Genomic DNA, 21701 nt, shown 5'->3' with positions numbered 1-21701 from the left:
TCCTTAGACTTTTAAACACTACTACTGTTAGTATTCATAACCTATTTAGACTGAGTTGTAACAGGGTAGTCTCCAAAGCCCAGATCCACAAAGACGTTTAGAACTGCAATTCCTATTACATATTCCCCATGCAATTCCTTTCCTTCCCTCCCCCCTTTTTTTTTTAAGGAAGAAAAGCTTTTAAACAAGATTTAGACAGCTAAATACATTCATAAATCTGTGTCTAAAAACCTCACCAAGAAGGAAGGGAGCTTCTCAGCTGACTGGCTCTAATCAGACACTGAAATTCTGAGATTTAGGATGTGATAATGACATCTGACATCAGGCAAAATACAAAATAGGACCATCTTTGACCTAGAGAAGACTTGAAACCACAAGGCTCAAGTCAGAGTGGGAAAATATTAATTACCAGTGGTCCTAAATCTGAGGAGTTGATGTGGAACAATTTCTAGGTGATGTATTGAGATTCAGGTCCTTCATAAGCACCTAATACACTTTTCAAGCAGTACAGAAATGTTCATAAATTGCTGTGCAAGACCAACTATAATGTTTGATTTAAGTTTTAAAAATAGATATGATAGGATAAGGATTTTCTGGTTTGAATATTTAATTTGCAATTATAAGAAATAATCAAACATTTAAGCTTATGTATTTTTTATGACACAATATACGGATGGAGATATTTATCTCTCTGATGAAGTAGAAAGGCAAGAGATAATTTCTTCCTCATCTAACTTTACAGCTCATCAGGCAGCTGTGCAATTTATCACATGGTTTTTGCTGTACCGCCTGCAGTTTAGTATTCTAACCTCCCTATGACTTCAACCAACACCTTTCCTCTCTTTGGCCTCAGCTAACTTGAAAAAGAAGTTTTTTTTTTTTTTTTGTTCCACATTTTGCAGATAAAGAATTTATAATCAGAAAATGGCCTTAAGGCAGATGCCAGAGAGGTAAGGATTCAATCCTTTTGCAATGACAACTTTTAATAGCCTTAGAGAACAATACCTTGTGCTCTTGCAGTGTTTTCTAACCCCCAAAATGGGCAGATATGCACTTCTCAGTGCTCTAGAAAGGGTTGGATGCTTGATGTCAAATGAGCTACAGAAGCAGACTACAGCTATTCTTTTCTCTATGATTTGTCCTACAATTGCTGCACATATTCCTATCTTATCCCATTCTCTCAAAAGTGTGTTTGACTCATATTAAAGGCACCTGGATGCAGAGGTAGTCGCAGATAAGAAGTAACCTCAATAAATCTATAAAAATCTAACACCTCCCTCATCTTTTTATAAAAATGTCAAGTTAAAAAGATTCCATGCTAAAAGGAAGAAAAAAAAACAAGAAGGTCTGGTTTTGAGTGGTTTGAATGTAGTTATTTTTAACAAGGACCACGTCTTATAACTTTTCACCTGTTAAGCCTCATGCCTAGTTATGGTAACATGTATTAGTCACCATGACAACAGCAAACTGGAGCACACATGGATACAACAGTTCTGGCTGAAACACTTATAATTTTTTCCCTGTAAAAAAATTTTCAAATGTTCTGCAGACCAGTGGAGTCCTCATTATTTGCTTGTGTTTTAATTCCTGGAGGAAGACAATTTTTTTAGCTCCTTAAATGTTTGGCTTTTGAAATAATGGAAACAGGTTCATGGTGTACTTCAGATTTAAAATACTTCCGAAGCTCGGTAGCCAAAATCTCCGGCAGAAGTGTTCCAAGGAGGCATGAGAGAATTAGGAACGATCTACAGCTGCTCTCAAATACCCTGCTGAACAACTGGCTGTCCTCCTTACCACACTGCAGTATGGATCACCAGGTTTGCTCTCACGTGCACGGCACTTGTGACTGCCACAGAAGTGACAAAAACCCAGGGCACCGTCAGCTTCACCTCCAAGTGCCCCAAAGCGCCTCTGCGAAGGCGGCGTGTAACCTCAGCTGGGCAAAGCCTGAAGACCAACACAGAGAGGGCAGCACAACACACGGCGGGGGCGAAACCGTGCAAACCCAGCCGTTTACACGGTTTCCCGCTTGGGAAGAGGGAGTGAACAGAAACACGAGGGACAGAACTCAAAGCCTCCCCCCCCACCCTCCCGAGCTTTGAGGCGGCTGCTGGCAGTGTCCCCATCCCGTAGGTACTCACACCACGGAGCCAACACACGGCAACCACACGGCACGATAACACCAATGTGCGCACACACGGTCCCCGCACGGCGAGGACAAGGTACGGACTGCTCTCGTCATTTCAGCGACATGACACCCGCAGATAACACCGAGGCAACAGACTGTACATCCATAGAGGGACAACATAGCCATTTATCACCGTGTCTTACATTATGAACCTGGTGAATCGATGAGAAAGGATATCCTGCATTCTGGTTGGTCCAGATCTCACAGACCGAAGACTGCTAATATAAACAGAAAGCTGTATCTCATCTTGTAAATATTAATGCACTGCAGCTGCCAAAAGGCAAGAATAATTAAGAAAAGGATTGCAATAATACTAAAGAAGGAAGTAAAACAGTTGCAAAAAGTAATTATTTCATTTATTTGCTGACAAAATATTTTTGGACTGACTGAAAAGAAACATAGCTTATTCAAAGACTTTAGAAGAGGTTTCAGACCGTGCGTACAAGAAAACAATATAGTCAGAAGTGCTCATGATGTAAAGAGATAAAGTTATGTAAGCATAAATAGAAACTGCCTAGAGCAGAAGAAATACTGGTTACTTTCAGTTTTTGGCAGGAAAGAAGCTTGAAGTCAACGTGCCAAGTAAGTTTTGAGACTTAAATCTCCCTCTGTTGGAGACATTCACAGGGAGAAAGGAAGGGAAAAATCTGGCAGCACAATCAACAGGAAAAATACATTTTCTTTATAACAATTACCAGAAATGAATGCATTGCAATTTAGTGAAGCAGCTGCCCACCATCTCCTCCTAACAACAGTTCCTTTGCATACTGTGATACAGTAATATTACCTTTGGCATTGACCACGACCCCAGTGTGTAAATGGAAGATTTCAGCCTACCCTCTACATTATTGTGCAGAGAATCTGTAGTAGCGAAGCAAAGTAAGCATATTGTAGCATCTTTAGCAAAAGCAGCAGAACTAGGCAAGCACAGCACTCACCAGCATCTTTTATGTATTTCCTTGTTTGGACAATCGTCAATAAAGCATCTGTGGCACCTCAGCAAAAGCTAAAATAACATTTTACAGTAGCCAGGCAACTAAAACCAAGCATCAGACATAGGATCTGCCCACACTATCTTCAGCAGGCAGCAACAAAAGGCAATAAACAGACATGAAAAATGCAACTGCAGCATCCAGAAGAGATAGCAATTAATATATTAGCAATTTAACAACATCAAGAACATGCATTGCTGGTTTTTGTCAGCAGCAGCAGCAGGAATTTAGCACTAATGCTTCCATCAACCTGGAGAAATGCAAGTCTTCTTAGAATATGACTCTTGCTCTTACCTTTTGTAGCCTGCACCCTGGCTGCCAACAGAGTAAGTTACCACTTCTGGTTACTGTCAGGGAAGCCTGGCATCCTCTGGACTGACTACAGAGAGCTGCCAGACAGCCTGGTGGCTGTCTAATGTTGTTAATTGTCCCTTATTTCCTTCCTCATCTAAAATGCATGAGCACACATCCCTTCCTCCAGCTTCAGTAATTTTAAAACTTTCACATATGTGGTTAATTCCACCTCCTGCAATCGTGTTTTCAAAGTTCTTTGCTTCTACTTCATGATGTGCAGGGCTCTACATTTTGATAGCATTAATTAATTAAAACTTGGACTTTTGTTCAGTCTTCTACCTCATCCCCAGCAACTTACTACAAACTAGTCTCCTCCATGTGATGAACACATAGTCTCAGTTCAAGGCCAGCAGCAAAACACTGCTGCAGCTTCTGCTGTGCCATCCTTAGGACATTGCACTAGTGGTTTCCAATGACCTTTTTTGTGTATGTCAAGCAAACTGACTTCTAGATGTTCTGGTCATCTCTGTGATGCCTTTATCTGTTTGCCTGAGAAGGGGAAAATTCCTGAATAGGAATCTGTGGCAGAAGATTGTGCCTCTTCTTTTCAGGAGAAGAGCAAAGAGAAAGCATTTCCATGCTGGGGCAGCATGCCCAAGCATCTGGTAATCCAGGTAGTCAAGAAAACGACTGCACTGCTATTCTGAGGTACTGAAAGCAGCAAGGGATGCAGCAGGATACTGCATGCTGGTAGATGTTTTATTTCTCCCCAGCACTGGCAAGGGGCTGCCATAATGCTGCCACATCGTGCTGCCACTTCTCAGCATCATGATATTCTTGAGACTAAAGTGTGCCCTTAAATCCTGCCTCTCTCAAGGACTTGCCTTTAGGGATTGGTATGGACAGCTCAGTCCTTCAGCTGCCCTGGTGCTAACTCAGGGACAGGTAACCCTGCAACACATGTGTGCCCAGGCTTCAAATTGCTCTATTTTAAAAGAGGGCAGGGAATTTAATCCTCTCTTACCCTTGTCAATCCTCTCACACACTCACTCATCCTGCCCCTCCCTCCCCAGCTCACCTTCTCCCAGATGGAAGCACATGAGTTTTGGGTCCAAGTCTCTGCTTCAAGAACTGTTCAAGTGAACTTCCCCCAGCAAACAGATCTACCTCCACAATTAAAGGTTTGAAAGCTGAAACCATCTTTAAATACAATCAACAATAAATTAAGCAGACCAGCAGAGACTGAGAATTTCCCACAACTCCACAAATGCCCAGTCAGAAGGACAGCAGTGCAAAAAGTCATTACTCAGTTTTGCATACATTAATGTTTGAATGCCTAAGGTACTAAAACGCAGTGCAGATGGAACATTAATTTTATGGATGGTAATGAATTCAGATATCAACCTTTTCTTTGCACCATTGTAGAAATATTTTGCATTTACTATATACATATTTTATATCTTCAAAGTACTTAAAATTTTTAATGAATTATGAAATGCCCAGGAGAAGTGCCTAAAGTTGCATATTCCTGTGGTGGAGAGGAAGGAACCAAGGCAAAGAAAAAGGTTAAGTGATAATCTAAGGCCAAGAAAAAGGCAGTAGAAGGAAGAATGGGGATCAATCTTCAAAAACTCACGATTTTCAGCTCCCAAAACATATGCTCCCAAAAAAACCCTAAAGAATTCAATCTGTGCATACACCTCCACCACAGTAAACACAAATACACCTGGGCACCCAATACCACCGACACAGAGGTTCTGTGAAAGAGCTTAATGAAGAACATTTTCCTAAGCAATATGGCAAATAAGAGCAAAACAATAACATCATCTATTGTCTGATTAGTATCAAACACGCCGTTATCTTAATACTTCCCATAAGACAAATGCTTACAAGTAATGTCACAGCAGGACTCTGCTGTCATATCCTTTTTGCAGTGCCCCACACATAAAAGGTTTCACTGTCTAGTCACAGTGGAACACAACTCAGGCAGGAGGGTCAAAGGAAGGGTGAAAAGATTTATCCAGGAAAAACTTTAGACTTCCTCCTTATAGACTAGGAAAACATGGCTGATAATCTGAAGAAAGAAATTTTAAGACTGATCATAGAAATCATATGCTTTCTAAGGAGAGAAGAGTGGCAGAAAAAATACCTGGACAGCACACACAGGAGGAGCAGGAGTTGGGTGGAAGGCAGTCCAGATGTATTCATTACAGCTCACTGAATTTCACTCAATGGCATGTTAGGAGATGTTAAAGATTTACCTAAATTAGGAGTAATTATCCTTGAAAAGTCATAGAAGATACTAAGGGACCAAAGAACGGCCTAAAGGTATTTAGGATGAGAGCAAAGGAAGGTTCAGAAAGTTCCAGCCAGCCTAACTGCAGGGACCAGCAAGTGAATAAAAATGTTTAAAAATCCAGCCACCATCCCCTGGTTCTCATAACCTTCTGACATCGCTCCTGGCCATCTGAAATAAACACTCAGGAATATATGTATGCATGTGTATATTTATATCTCTGCATACATTATTGAGAATAACAAAGAAAAAGTGCAACACTGCCTGCCATGTGCTACCAAAACAGCTTCTATGCACCAAGTAAAATTCAAGATATTAATAATGAGGTTCTTCAGATCAAATTTCCTTCCTGTGTTGGAAAACTGGCTGATTAAATCAGCAGCACCAAGGAGAAATACAGCAAGACTTGGACACTGTGGACTCCTGATGCAGCATGTTTCGAGAATGATTATTGGTATTTTAGCACAAATGGACTGAACACGTTGAGGCAATCTGCAAGGACCTGCTCCACACTGTGGCTTGGAGGAGTGCCAGTGCTCTCTAAGGAAGATCCAGAAGTTAGGGTCTTCTCAGAAGGGGGTAAGACCTGAAAACAGATCTGATGAACTAAAGATCAGTCAGATTAAATTTAGTAGGATTACAAAGAGAAATTAAATAGCAAAGAAATTAGAGAAAAATGACTTAGGTTGGGAGAGATCAAAAAAGATCTAAAAGTTTCAGTACACTTCAAATTAGACAGAGCAGACTTTCAAAGGAATAAGGATATAAATCACAGGATAATTCATGCTGCAAGGAAGCTCAGGAAAGCTCCACGCCAACTCCAGCTCAAAGCAGGAGCAGCTCTGAGATGGGACCAGATTGCCCAGGGTTTCATCCTGTCAGGTCTTGAAAACCTCAAGGACAGAAACTGGACAGACTCTATGAACAACCTGTCCCCCTGCTTGCCTGCCCATATGGGGAAAAAGTTCCTGGTGGTGTCCAGAATCCCTCTTTCAGTTTTAGTACTCAAAGCCACATCTTCTCCAGCCAGCCCTGGTTGTTCAGACTCTCCTCAGAGGATCAGCTCTCAACAATCTCAGTGGCCCTTTGCTGAATTTCCTTCTCCTATATAAAAATCCTCAGGTGTTTAATAAAAGTAGATGCTGCATCCTTGAATGTTCTCAAAGCTCTGGGGAGAGTTTGCCATACTAGCAGAAATAACTGTAAATTCTCCTTAAAAAAAAAAAAAAATCTTCAGAGATGAAGAGTGAAATTGGAAATTTGTATTTCATTTAGAGAAGCAGAAACTTGAAATATCACTTCTTATTAAAAGAATTACATGTTTTGCATTGGTTTATTTCTTCTCTTCTCCTGAAAATACTTTACATGAAAGTTTCCAGACAAAAACTGGGCCTCTTGGACTGGCTCACTTTCAGGAAGAAGTGGGTGATAGGTGTGTGCTCCTTCTCATTACAATACCCTTTTCTGCTGGTGCTGCCAGCTTCCAGTGTACCCCAGCCTCTTAGCCTTGCAGAGAGGATGTAAACTTCTGGACAAATACCAATGAAGATTATGAGACTACAGGTATCTACCTTTCCACAAAAAAAGACCCCAAACAACAAAAATGCTCTTTCAGAAAAGCACCCCAAACTCTAAGAACAGCTTATCTTCCAGCAGATCAAAAATGTAAATGTTAGGTATTAAAATTCAGTTTTCACACAATCTTTTCAATGTAGACCTTCTAGTTCACAAGACTGAATGTGAAAAACAGTAAATTAATGAAGAAGATTTGTCCTTTTCTTGGTGTAATATTTATGGCTATAGTTTGGATCATTAATACTGAATATAGAAGCAGCTTCCTTAATTCCATTTGCTGAAGCAGCCTGTAGGTATGATCCACCTCACATGAATTCAGCTCTAAAATATTAGCTTCTGTAATGTTTTTGAAAAACATTCTCTCTATTCAGGCAGAAATTAAGTAGATTTCTTATAATGTCTTTATCAGTTTACTTGTCCATTGTTCAGAGAAGTGTTGGATACCCCAAGCATGGAAGTGTCCAAGGTCACGGTGGAAGGGCTGTGAGAAACCTGCTCTAGTGGGAGGTGACCCTGCTCAGAGCAGGGAGGTTGGAACTAGATGATCCAGCCCAGTGATGGTTCTGTGATTCTATGAAATACACAATTCTCAAAGGATCTATGGATGAAAATGAGCTGAAATTTACAGATTGGGACACAGCTGTCTATGGTGTTTGCATCTACGTGAATTACAAATACAAATGCCAGCAAACAGATTTAGTTCAGCATTTTTCTTCTGATGTTAAATTGAAGGTCATCACAGTTCAGTCATCTTTCCATATTAAAAACATAATGCACTTCAAATATGCATTTTGTTTGGATTTGACTTCTTTTTTTTAAATAGCTGTGTATTTATCTTCACAACATAAACTATTTTATGCTTATAAAAAATGGAAATAAGTAGCCTAAGAAGTAACAAGAGAATGAATCTACACAACCATATTTTTGTATTTATTGCTTCATAAATCAACTAGTAAAGAATTTTGTTATTTCATGAGTAATTTCAACCATTGATAAAAAACCTACACTGCTTCTTAGATAATCTCATTTTACACACCACTATTCTCTTGGGCATATTTTTCCTCATTCACAGTAATCTTTAAATCCTTCAAATGCAGAGGAGATGGGAAAACAAACATGAAACAAGTAAATAAAAATGTCATACTGTGATTGGTTTAAAGTTACAAAACTAAAGATCACTTCCTTATTTTTGGCTCCTTCAAACTTTCTATGTCATCTTACTCAGCCTGCAACATCCTTGTATGTCAGCTTTCCTAGCTGAAAAATGGAAAGTATGATTTTAAAACACAGCCCCACAGTGCACTGGAAATACAAATGCATTAGTACCTGTGAAGTATTTGGAAGACATTGCTGAGTTGAAGGTATTATTTCAAAAAGAAGCAAAATTATTTCACAATTTGAATATAAACCTGCCTTTGCTAATTCTGTTTGCTTTTTTTTTTTATATTTTGTTTTGTTTTGATGACATTTCTCCTCTCGTGTAGGTAAAGGATCTGTTGAACTAAATCCATTTAAATTATTGTCCCCTGCATATCAATCCTAACCCATCAATGAATTATTGTATCTTACAAAGTAATGTTAAAAGGCAGAATCCCAAAAATCAGGCCAGTTTTACTTCACATTTACTGTGCAGTTATTACAACGACCTTACATATAAGCTATCTTGCCTTTTAGAAAAAAAAAACCTGAAAAATTTTTAAAAAATTTAAAAAAATGTAAGAGCCCTCAAACCGTATGACTGAAGCACCCAGAAAGGCTTAAAAAATTAAGTCTGAGTTCAGCAACTCTGGGAAAGAACTTCTCCTGTCAGCCTTAGTGAATTAAGTTTTTCAACGCTCTCAGATTTTAAAAATTTCCTTCCATCACAGCTCTCTGGGGTGCCCCCATATGGGTCATGACTGGGTTTATCCTACTAGAAAACTTATCTGACTCCACCAGTTTGTCCCCCCTGAGCAGACACAGGCTGGAGCTGTCCCCAGAGAGGCTCCTGCTCTCTGCCTCCCAGAGGGCCAGACCTGTCCCAGACCTGTCCCAGTCCTGTCCCAGACCTGTCCCAGACCTGTCCCAGACCTCTCCCAGACCTTTCCCAATCCTGTCCCAGACCTCTCCCAGTCCTGTACCCAGACCTCTCCCAGTCCTGTACCCAGACCTGTCCCAGACCTCTCCCAGTCCTGTACCCAGACCTCTCCCAGTCCTGTCCCAGTCCTGTCCCAGACCTCTCCCAGTCCTGTACCCAGACCTGTCCCAGACCTGTCCCAGTCCTGTACCCAGACCTGTCCCAGTCCTGTACCCAGACCTGTCCCAGACCTGTCCCAGTCCTGTACCCAGACCTCTCCCAGTCCTGTCCCAGTCCTGTACCCAAGACCTCTCCCAGACCTCTCCCAGACCTCTCCCAGTCCTTTCCCAGACCTCTCGCAGTCCTTTACCCAGACCTCTCCCAGTCCTGTACCCAGACCTCTCCCAGTCCTGTACCCAGACCTCTCCCAGTCCTGTCCCAGTCCTGTCCCAGACCTCTCCCAGTCCTGTACCCAGACCTCTCCCAGTCCTGTACCCAGACCTCTCCCAGTCCTGTCCCAGACCTCTCCCAGTCCTGTACCCAGACCTCTCCCAGTCCTGTACCCAGACCTCTCCCAGTCCTGTACCCAGACCTCTCCCAGTCCTGTACCCAGACCTCTCCCAGTCCTGTACCCAGACCTCTCCCAGACCTCTCCCAGTCCTGTACCCAGACCTCTCCCAGTCCTGTACCCAGACCTCTCCCAGTCCTGTACCCAGACCTCTCCCAGTCCTGTACCCAGACCTCTCCCAGACCTCTCCCAGTCCTGTACCCAGACCTCTCCCAGTCCTGTACCCAGACCTCTCCCAGTCCTGTCCCAGTCCTGTACCCAGACCTCTCCCAGTCCTGTACCCAGACCTGTCCCAGACCTGTCCCAGACCTGTCCCAGCTCGGGCTGTGCTGCAGGTTCAGCTCCATGGGGAGGGTGTGTGACAGCATCGGGGCAAGCCTGTCCCAGCTCTCCTTCTGCAAGGAGTGCCATGGGCAGGGGTGCTTCCTGCACCTTCCTGCCATGGCAAAGATGTTTTTGGCCCTCACTCCGGGCTCAGGGCAGGGTGCAGAGCTCAGAGCACCACGGCAAGAGGTCTTACAGCCCAGGGTGGCTAAAAGCACCTTATGCCCCTGGCTGGTGCAATAAATAGCCACTGCCTTGGGGCTGGCAGTCTGGAATATGCTTGCACCTAGTACCTAAAGCTTCCCTCCTGCCTGGAGAACTTCAAATCCTAAAAAGGTGACATTTTAACTGATGTCTCTTAATGGACTTGGCTATCATTCCTTTCAACGTCCAAAGTTTTTCCCTGCACCCTATTTCAGGGGTGAATGAAGAGCTCAATCCCTTCAATGGGACTCCTTCTCCTACAAATTTTGGTTCCAAAGTACTCAAGTTTTGCCTGAATGATTTCAGTTCTATTTTAAAGGTTCAGGCAATCTTAAGAACAACCTCAGCTATTTTAAACTACGCTAATTTGATCATACTAACCTACAGTTTGCAGGCTCAAAATTCAACATCCACAGCTAATGATGACTCAGACTACTCATTTCTTTCTAGATTTTTTTTTCTTCTTTCCTTTTCTTTTTTTTTTTTTGAAAACAAACCATCTCACAACCTCCTGTATTACCATTTTGGCAATTATGATTTATACAACCAGACATCACAGACTTTTGGATCTGGATGATCAGCCAGGGGTTTGGATGACCAAACCTATTCCATGGGGGAATCTAAACTGGTTAGACTCATTGTTTATATTACGATTTTCCCCTTAGGTCACAAACAGTCTGCCAGGGAACTGTAAATGAAGGTACATGCTGGCCTTGAGACAAAACCACCCACATTAAGTAAATTTAAATCAGCTCTTCCTCCAGGAAACAAAGAGTTGTATTACTTACAAGCAGATTTGATTATGGTTTAGAGAACTGTTTAAACACATCTAGCACATCAAAGGAAAACAGATTTAAGCTTCTGGGCTCATTGTTTAAGAAATACTGGTTGATTGATGCAAAGATCAACATGCTTGATGACTCCCTGTAACAGTTTAGGGAAACACAGGCCATAGCAAAGATGGAAACATCCAGTTTCATCAAAATATCTTCAGATTTTAGATTTTAAATTAAGGATAAGGTAGTCTATTCTAACATTTTTAAAATAAAATCAAGTTCATGAAAGCAATACAATAAATTTCACAATACCATGTTGGCCTCTCTCTTCAAGGCCATAAAAACACCATAAAATCTCATCATCAAGAACATACCTAAAACACTTCCAAAACATCACAGCATCCAAGATGTCTTTATGCACATTTGTGTACTACAGCATCCAGTAAACATGCAGATTCATACACCAGCATGCACACAGCCTAGCAAAGAAAGGGTTAAGACAAAAGAACATTCTCAAAGCAATTCAAATAATCCCTCTAGACCATGCAAGAAGTATTCTAGCTGGGAAGCTGGACTGGTAACAGTTCAGAAGTTGCTGCTGAAATGACACAAGCCAAACGAACCAGCAAACTGCAAGGAGAAAGTTGCTAGATAAAAGAAAAACCAAAAAAAACACCGCAACACTCAGAGCAGAAGGTTCATGTTTAGAATCAGTTGGATCTCCTTTACTCCACAGAAACAATTATTTTACTTTTAATTTCAAATGGGCTTCGGGGGAAAAGACTGAAGTAAATATAGTTCATTTTGGCAGAGCCCACACTGCACGAAATAAATTTAAGAATCTATTTTTGGGCTAGAATGGCTGAAGAAATCCCTGGTTAGCCTCTTAATGGGGTGAGTCCAATTTGTTGAGAATGATCACCAGAGGGAGTCATTGACTTTCCCATTAAAGTCAAAGGGAATTTTACATACATCAGGAAGGCAGAATTTGGGGGTAGAGCTGAAAAAAGACTTCAAACAGATTGGAGTTCAGGGAACAACACAAACCATAGTTTTATGGATTTCATCTCAATCCATTTTCCCCTTTGGGGTCCCAAAGGATGACAACTATATTCAATAGTTAAATTAGAGAGAAGGCACTGGAGTCATCCATTCAGTGGGTACACACTCCCACAACAACAGAAAAAAAAAAAAACAACAAAAGAACCCACAAAAACATAAGCAAAACCACCCCCACCCCAAAAAAAAACCAAAAAAACCAAAACCAACCACCCACCCAAGCAAAACTCCCCCCAATTAAAAAAAAAAAAATCCCTTAAGCACTTAATAGGTTCTACAGGAGTGTGGAGTGGTGTAAGCAATAACTGTTCAGTTTCCTCTTTGGACATGTAACACATCAGTCCTGGAAATGCAGTAGTCAACAGCACAAAGAAAATCTCCAGGTATCATCTATGAGAGGATGACATACCTCTTGGGAATATCAGTAAAAGAAAGGAGTGAAATGGAGTCAGAAAGAATTGTTAGCATAGGGGTTTTTTGTTTATTTTATTTTTTACCTTCAATAGTAGTGACTAAAAAGGTAGTGAGTATAGGGATTCATGAACAAAGTGATAAAATGAACTAATTAGACAAACCAGTGTACTTGGACACAAGCAAGTGTCCATTTTATACCTAAATTTCATGCCTTTCAAGAAATATTTTCACGTTAAGAACTTCTCTTTTCTTTGCTGGACTTGTGCTCAACCTTATTCTTGCCACAGAAGCCCAGCAGACTTTGGTTTGAAAACAGGCTCATTCACTCAGCAACTTTCTCCTTAATTCCGTACAAGACTATATAGCAGAAAATTAGATTAAAAAGGGGCAAGGCAACAGCCCCACCCAAACAAATGCAATTTCACTTCCCTAGAAATGTCCTCTGAACAAATGAATTCAATTTGTTACTGTGTTCCCAGGTAATGGCAGCACCTTGTTTTGTTTGTTTATTCAATTACTTCTTGTTCATGTAATTAGCTGACAGACTGCAGCCTTTTGTTCATTTTAATACAGTTATTTGCATAGCTGTTTCCATTTTGAGGCTGAATTTTGGACAGAGGCTCTATTTTGGGTTGTGGCAGGCAGAGACACTGCTGGGAAGCCTCATGCAGGGAAGCATGCAGCAACCTGCTCCTTCGTGGAATGAGTTGCTCCAGGAACTGCCCTGGCTGCCCATCTGCTTCTGATGGCAAATCAAAGTCCTATTTCCAGCATGCAGCATAAGACCTGGCTGTCTGATCACCATAGGTATCACTGGAAAACAGCTGAGCTTACTCTAAAGCATTTTAACCAACAGACTGTCCATGCATGATTTACTGCACTTTAGATCAAATATTAGGAAAAATTTCTTCACTGAAAGGGTGGTCAGGCATTGGAGTGAGCTGTCCAGGGAAGCAGTTCAATCAGCATCCCTGGAAATGTTCAAAAAACATGTAGGTGTGGTTCTTTGGGACATGGTTTAGTGGTGAGCATGGCATTGTTGAGTTAAGGGTTGGAGCTGAAGACCTGAAGGGTCATTTCCATCCTACATGGTTCTATGCTTCTGTGGCATCACTCAATGTATGCTTAATTTAAAATTATCATCAGTACTCTTTCAGAATTTGGGTGCAAAAAATTTAGAGATGGAGGCTACTTTATGCTTTCTTTCATGAACAGCTTGATTTAACATCCAGTTGAGTCTAGTGCTGTTGAAATAATCTTTTGCATAGTTAAGTCTTTTTTTTTTTTTTTAATAATCAAAATATAACCCCAGCTCACAGTTTTGCAGAATGCTGACCCTTCTCATTAATAAATGCAGCAATCATCACCCTTCATGTACTCTGAGTTTCCAGCAGTGAACTGATGCAAGCTTACTTTTATCTAGGTTGCTCAGAATTTCAGGAATCTGTACCTTATTACAAAAATGAGGGCAGAGTTGGTGCTGGGAGAAGACTGGACACTCTGGTGCACAGAAGCCACCTTCATCTCAGTGTCCATGCATCTAAACACCCTCAAAACCTCTACCTCTGAGGAGAAATTATACACCAACACATCAATTTACACTATTTGAAATACAGAGAGCTGGAACAGACAGCTTGGAAAAACTGTCAACATTTGTTGTTAATAACTCAGCCTTCTTATACAACCCACTGCTCTGGTCAGGATTAGTCCTGTAGCCAAAAGCAGCAAGGCCCAGCCTTTTAATGGCACTGGTTTTAGTCCTACCTGTGCCATCTGCCTCTCCAGCTTTGACCGGGGAATATCATCAAAATAGTTTTCATTTCTTCTTCTCCTTGCATCGCCCTGCATGATAATGTGGGGAACGTCCAGGGAGCCACCAGTAGTGAAAGTGCTTTGGCTAAGTGATGGAGACAACTGAGGAGGAGTGTGGTTACCACTGGGTTCCTGGACAGAGAAAGAAAAATGCAGCATAAGAAGAACAGCGTATTTCTGACTTCAAATCACACATTTTAAAAGTGCATTTGAATTGCTTACTAAAAGAATTATGGAACAATTCCTGCAGTAGAGGTTATTGTGGGCGAACTTTTGAGATTTGCTACCTGCAGTGCAAAGCCCATGTAGAAGGAAAAATAGTTCACTGATTACATGAACTAGTGGCAAATTTCCTCCCCGAAAATATATACTCTCTCCTAGAGATAAAACAGTGAGCTACTTCTTGCCAAAGCCCAAATAAAGCCATGATTTAGGATTAGCTATTTGTAAGATGAAATACATTCTCACCACTTCTGAGCAGCTGCTCTGAGCAGTGAAAATGATTTGAACACTAGCAACACCTCTTGCTGGAAAAAAAAAAAAAAAAAGAAATGCATGTCCATTTACACAGTATAGATATTTTGTTGCAATTTTTATAGGTTTTGCAGAACATCCATTTTAACTTGAAGCACCAGATATCAGACACAAGCTAAATACAAATTCCTAGAGTGCATGAAAGCATCAGAGTAAAAATACTAGACCTGGCTTTTCTTGTTACCACTACTGAACTATAACCTTGCATCAGTGTGATAATACCACATAGAACTGACACACAAATGCTACCTACTAAATAAACAAACAGGTCCTCCTGGTATGCATTTTACCAGGATCTGCCACCACACTGCCCACAGCCAAACATCATGTGTGCCTTTGGAAACATCTACTCTCATGCACAAGACATCATTTGTTCAAACACTTGCTACAAACTTTGGTGTCCAGGTCCACCATTCCACACTCTCTTGGAGCTCCACCAGCAGGAGCAGGGAGCTACAGTGGGCTGGCCAGTCTGCACCAGTAGTGCCCGGTGTGAGCAGGAAAACACTGTCACTGCAACTGGATGGGAAATGCTCCTCTCTCGTGATGTAGGCAGAATGTACCCAGGAGCACGTTTACTCAGTGCAGACCTTCTGCAAACCACCTGCTGCTGTAATGCTCCATTTCAATACTGAGCAACAAGAGGGGACCTGAAGATGGTGGAGCAAGCAAAAACCTGCTCCACTGTGCAAGGCAAAAAAGTTCTGCCTTTTTATTTAAAGAGAGAATTAAAGTGGATGATTCATGCATTACTACACTGAAGCACGCCCAGTTCTGAAAAGCATCAAGGTACTTTACTCCATGCTGTTAATAAACAAGATCTGGTGTAAGAAATTGGAGAGTTGTAACCTCTTCCAAATGGAAAGGAAAGTTCAAATCATAGTAATACCTGATGTCAGTATTTGAAGTGTAGGAGTCTATGTGACATTATTCCTTGCAATCACAGTAATGGATTCATATTTTTCATGTTGCCAACAACGAAAATGTTAGGAAAATATAGCCCTTTAGTAATTTTTAATTAAATGGGATTTTTAATTTTTTAATGAAGTTCTCTGGCTTTCCTATGATCTGAGACAAGCACTTGACATTTCCCAGGGCAAGGAAGAAAGCGTTTTCCTCTTAGGAGTAATCTTCTCCCTCCTTCACAAAAATCCACCTACATTTGGCCCATTTAAAAGCTTCTTCAGAGCTGTAGCCTGCACATTCTCAGTAGGCTTGGTGAGGCATATTCTTTAAAACCCACCCTCCTTGGGTCTAACAACATGGCACACACACACCTCTGATCTGAGAATCACCTAAATACATGGCACCAAGCAAGATCCTCTTTAGTGAGTGCGACCTGCTGCTCCAGGCAGGTGGGTAACCTCTCTCTGCTGTGAATCAGGATTCACCCACTGCTGCAGGCTGGTAGGGCCACCAGTGTATCCAAGGGACAGATGAACATAGAGATTCCAGCCCTCATTGAGCTTTTCATATTTCATCAAACTGCATATGAGGAGGAAATTCACTCCGAGATCTATATTGGAAGATTGCTGGCAAGGCAATACAGACAAGAAATACCAACTCAAGAAATAAAAGAATTACCGTGCCTCTGCGTTATGGAACAGTATGTCATTGTATGATTTTATGCTATTTTCTCAAAGTTGTCCTTCACAGCACAGATGGATCCTCAGCTGTGCAGCTTGTTGTCATCTACTCAGCACCGTGCTATCATTAGTTATTGTGTAGTCAGTATTTTATTCTCACCTCATTTCGTGGCCCCAACCTCTCTCCTAAACTCTTATCAAATCCTGCTCTGAAGAGAGGATTATTAATATCATCATAGTAATGATGCTCATAAGTGCTTTACAAACGTCAATCAATTAATTTTCACCACACCTGTGTCTTCTAGCATTTTATAATCACTGCTTTAGTGTGGGTGACCTGAGACACAAGGACAAAGGTTAGAAAGTAACAGTCACTCAATTACAACACCTATTGCTCCATTCCCAAACTCCACTTCTGTTGATCTAATTTTCCACACTGTGTACTCAGCACTTGTATAAATCAGACTCAAGACTCCTGTCAAATATGGAGACTGTCAGTAACATACAATTAGTGACTGTTTAGGAGGTAATTAATTAAATAACTTACCACAAATTATCCAATCTTTTGCGGCAAAAACAGGTATAAGTCTATAGTTTTATATGTACAACTATTCCTTTAATCATGAGCCTCTCTCCCATTCTTCCTTCATTTCTCTTCCTCACTCTATAACCACCTTCTCATCTCCTTAAACAAACCTGCAGAGCAGACACAGACACCCTTGCAGGTGCTACCACAGCCTCAGAACCACACTACTATTAGTCACCAGGTACTCATGCAACGTTTCTACCCAGCTGTGAAGGCAAGGACACATGACCTGCAGGGATGTCTGATCACATATTTCACTCTCAAAGTCTGCCTCATCCCCTCTCAGACCTACTGTTCATGTACACCTGGAACCACAGAGGTCAGTGCTGGAAGGGAGCTTAAGACATCCTTCCCCCAGCTGCCTGCGCACATTTCATGTCCCACAGATGTTTGTTTAACCTAAAACCAGGAATTCTCTCCAGTGAACTAATTCTTGTGTTAAAATATCATTAATATTGCAGCACTTCTTCTCCATATTTTTTGCCAAAATTTTTGGACCTTCAGTTTAAATTCCAGCCTGCAGTGCTGACTGGGTGAGGAAAGGCTCCCATGAACAACACGGAAGCTGGTCCTGTAATAAAAGATTATCATGCACTCAAGGAAAGAAAGCAAGATTGCATAGGTAACCTGAGATCCAGCAATTTCTATACTTTTGTGTATAGAAAAGTATATTTGTATAGTGTGTGTGTATGTGTACAGATGTTTTATATATATATATATATAACATATATATATTTAAATACAGTACATTTGAAATCAAAATAGTGTTTCCTTACTACACAGTAACATGCAACAAGGAATAACATATATTGTGGATATTTTAAAGATTTTATAGAATTTTTGCTTTTCCTCAACATTTAACCTTTTACTTTGAAATATTTTAAAAGCTAATACAAAAACAGTCAAAAAAATGAAGCATTAGCATTGCTTAGCTTGAGCTAGGGAACTTGAAAGTAGACTTTAAATAACAAACTACCTTTTCTACGGATGTAGAGCAGCCTGATCTAGTGGAAAGTGCTCCTGTCCATGGCAAAGAGGGTTGAAACTTGACCTTTAAAGTCCTTTCTAATCCAAACTGTTCAGTGATTCTATATAAATCAGTCTTACAGCAGCAGCAGACAGTTTATTTAAGCCAATTTTCAAGATGCAAATTATTGCAGACTACAAACTAAACACTATGTCTTTGTTTCATGTGAAATGGCATAGTAGCAGTTGATGGGAAAGAAAAGCTTTATTCCAAATGCATGTCCCCCTCTTTAGGATTCTCTGTGAAGGCTCCAATTCCAAGAGTTGATAAATGACATTTAGCACTGGCCTGCATCAGTAACTCTAACTGTGCAGCAGCAGACAACTTTTTATCATTTTGACTACAGATGGAGGACATCCAGTTTTCTCTTCCATATTAACTGTGAATATACAGTCCCGACCAAGAATGTGCACTGTGGAAACTTTCCCACTTGCTGAGGAGGAATTAATTATCCAGTCCAGAGTATTGAAGGCATTCAGCAAAAAAGTCTGCTTTTTTATCTATTTGTCTTCCCTTGGAGTGTTCTGACACCTGCCATGCATCAGGAATCACTCACAAAATATATAAAAAATAAAATACAAGAAAAACATCCACACGTTTGTGCAATGTGCTTTGGAGCACATTACAGATTTCTCAGACCTTTATAAATATGGCATTGGGAATAGGTTGAATTAAGGGGTGGGATCTAAAATGTCTGTATGGGGCATCTGAGAATAAGCAGGGCGAAAACAGGCTGGTCACAGAAATTTTAAGTACTTTTAAAAATAACCCCTCATTCTGTCTTTCTGTATTTCTCTTTACACCAGGAAATATAATTTGGGAGCACAGACACTCTCTGATATTTTGAAATTTAATCCCAAATAAGATTCCAGTCAGAAATGCAGCCCCGTGAAAATAATGAGACCCAATCAAATGCAAAAGGTGTGACCTAAAATATCAAAATAAAAATGTCACTATGAACCCTGTAGGAGAGAACACAGTAGGAAGTGGCCATCAGACATCAACTTGGTAAGAGCAGCAGACAAGTAAAAAAAGGCATTGGATTAGAGAAGCTGAGTGAAGGTGTTGCAATGAGAAGAGGTTAAATGTGGTCAAGTGTAGAAAAACCCCAGGGACACTGCAACAAGGTTTCTGAAAGAGGGGATACAAATGAAAATTAAAAACATGATGAAACTTTTGATATAGGAGACGCCTTAATGGCATTTTTAATCTCAACAATTTCAAGAGGTTCTTCTTAAAGAAAGCCTAAAGCATACGTCTGAAAAGTAAATGCAAACATTTTTAAAACATGAAAGGAAAATGGTAACTCTCCTGCAATATTGATCGGCTGGGCTGGGACTCCTGTGGGCAGATGAAGACGTGCAACTTTTATACCCCTGGTCCTGAGCTAGTTTCTTTAGCAAAGATAAGCTGGTACTCCTAAGATTCTATTTATCCTACAGCAGATATCTGAAACAAGTCACATGGATCACCCTGTAAAAATTCCAACAAATTTCTGCTGGCCACATGGGAAAGTGTGACAGAGCAGGTATGCCTAAGATGTCCATAATGTATAAGTTGAACCCCTCTCAACATAGCCATTGTTTTCTCATGAATGTTACGAAACTCTTGCTGACTTGTGGAGAAATGCAAACAAATAATCATGAGGACTCACCCTGAGGGTTATTGACCGAGGTGGTTTCTGAGGAGGATCTTCGTGAAGCCTGTCTCCCAAAGATGCCAGAACACGCTTCCGGTGGCCAATCAAACTAATTTTTAAGACCTGAAATAATAGAAAAAATACCTCATTAAAAGAGCACATGGCAACCATTACATGATGATCCACTCAGATTGAAGCCATTTTCTCTTTAAACCTTTCAATGAGTTAGTCCTCTAGACAGCCTGAGCAGACAGAGAACTGTGCGAGGCAAACAATCAGCAGAGAAAATGAGAGGTGAGATCAGAGGAAAAACACTGTAAAATGAAGGAAGAAACTAGAACATGTATAGGTGCAGAAAACTGAAAAAAACAGACTCAAACATGAGTAAAGAGGAAACAAAAATTAAATGAAGAGAAGGCAGAAGAGTAGGAAGAAAAAAGGGAAGAGGATGAGAAGACTGGAGAGGGAAAAGCAAAGGTGCATACAAACAGTGAGTGATGAGCATTAAAGTGATTCATCCATCCTCATCATGGGACGGATGAGGAAAAGAGTGAGAAACAGACAGCAAATGCTTAGAGGAGGCAACAAGGGAAAAAAGAATTGTACGATGAGCAAATGTTACCACTTTTAAATCTATTCACCATGCCTTTCATGGTGTTGCTAGGAAAGGGTTAAAACTGCAGGATTTGGCAGAGGAGGAGGGAATGGTTTCTCTCAAAGTGACCTTGCAGCTGGGAATGCTAAAATTGTTGGTGTGGGAAAACTCCATTTACTATGCCTAATGTTGTTCATCCTCTGCCTGTTTTGAGAAGTGGAAGTCCTGTGGAGAGAGAACACACTCACAGACATGGGGGAAGCCTCGTGTTACTGAGAGGCAGGAGCCCTCCCCTTCCCTCCCCTCCTGCCAGCTAGAATGGAGCCATGTCCCTGTCCCTCTGTCACCTGGTGTGGTTAGCAAGGTAATGAAATAAATCTATCTACCCTTTGCATTTTGGCTGTGGTTTGAGGGTTGCCCTTGGTTACCTGTATGGGTAGATTCACACACACAGGTGATCTCCAAATATCTCATACAGTTTGCATTATCATGTGGAATCATCCTTCTGTAAGAAACACTGGGTGGACAAACTTTACCCTGGAGCTGTAATACTTTTTTTATCAGACACAAAATCTCTGTTGCAAAGAACGTGTCCATCTATTCACACACCTCATGCTTGTCCGAGAACGCTTCCAGAAAAACTGCCCCAAATTTAGAGCAACCACTCCTCATTTGTATTTCTCTGTGTCTCTGCCTCGTACAAAACAACCACTGCTCTCAGGAAAAGAGGGAGAGCAGAAGCAGCAAGTTGGAAATTTTAAGTATTGGTGGAAAAATAACATATTTCAATGCTATTCTTTAATAGCTACAATGGCTGTAGTGTAAATAGTGCATAGCAGCACTAATTGTAGCAGCAAAGCCTCTGCTCTGCAAACAGCAATGTCCTTACATAACTCCTCCAGACTGTACATGTGGTTTCATACTCCAGAGCTGCCTCCATTCCCTCTCAGAAAAACAGTACTTCCCACTATATTTAGGACCACCGTGTGCCAACACCCTTCAGTTGAGAGGAAGTTCTTGCTCAACCTAGAAAAAGTAATAATCCCCTAAAAAACCTGGAAATGCTACATCTTAAATGAACAACTACCTCAGCTTAAGTGGTAGCATTAAGAGCTACAATTCATGAGAACAAACAAAACCCAAATGCCAGCAACTCCCCTGCTACATGTCTTAGAT

The 21701-nt window shown here is 40.9% G+C and overlaps 1 protein-coding gene across 1 annotated transcript in view; it reads right to left on the bottom strand.

Moving 5' to 3' along the window:
* The window catches only part of ANKS1B (ankyrin repeat and sterile alpha motif domain containing 1B), a 408189-nt gene that overhangs the window by 29087 nt on the left and 357401 nt on the right, over positions 1–21701 (bottom strand). Inside the window, exons 18-19 of the mRNA XM_062492532.1 lie at positions 19946–20053; positions 14511–14690 (exon numbers count right to left, since the gene is read on the bottom strand). Of these exons, the coding sequence (XP_062348516.1) occupies positions 14511–14690; positions 19946–20053 (288 nt within the window). The remainder of the gene's footprint in view (positions 1–14510; positions 14691–19945; positions 20054–21701) is intronic.

The sequence above is a fragment of the Cinclus cinclus genome, chromosome 4, assembly GCF_963662255.1.
Source record: "Cinclus cinclus chromosome 4, bCinCin1.1, whole genome shotgun sequence".
Taxonomy (NCBI): Eukaryota; Metazoa; Chordata; class Aves; order Passeriformes; family Cinclidae; genus Cinclus; species Cinclus cinclus.
The sequence above is the reverse complement of the archived record's forward strand: the minus strand, read 5'-3'. Positions and strand labels throughout refer to the sequence as shown.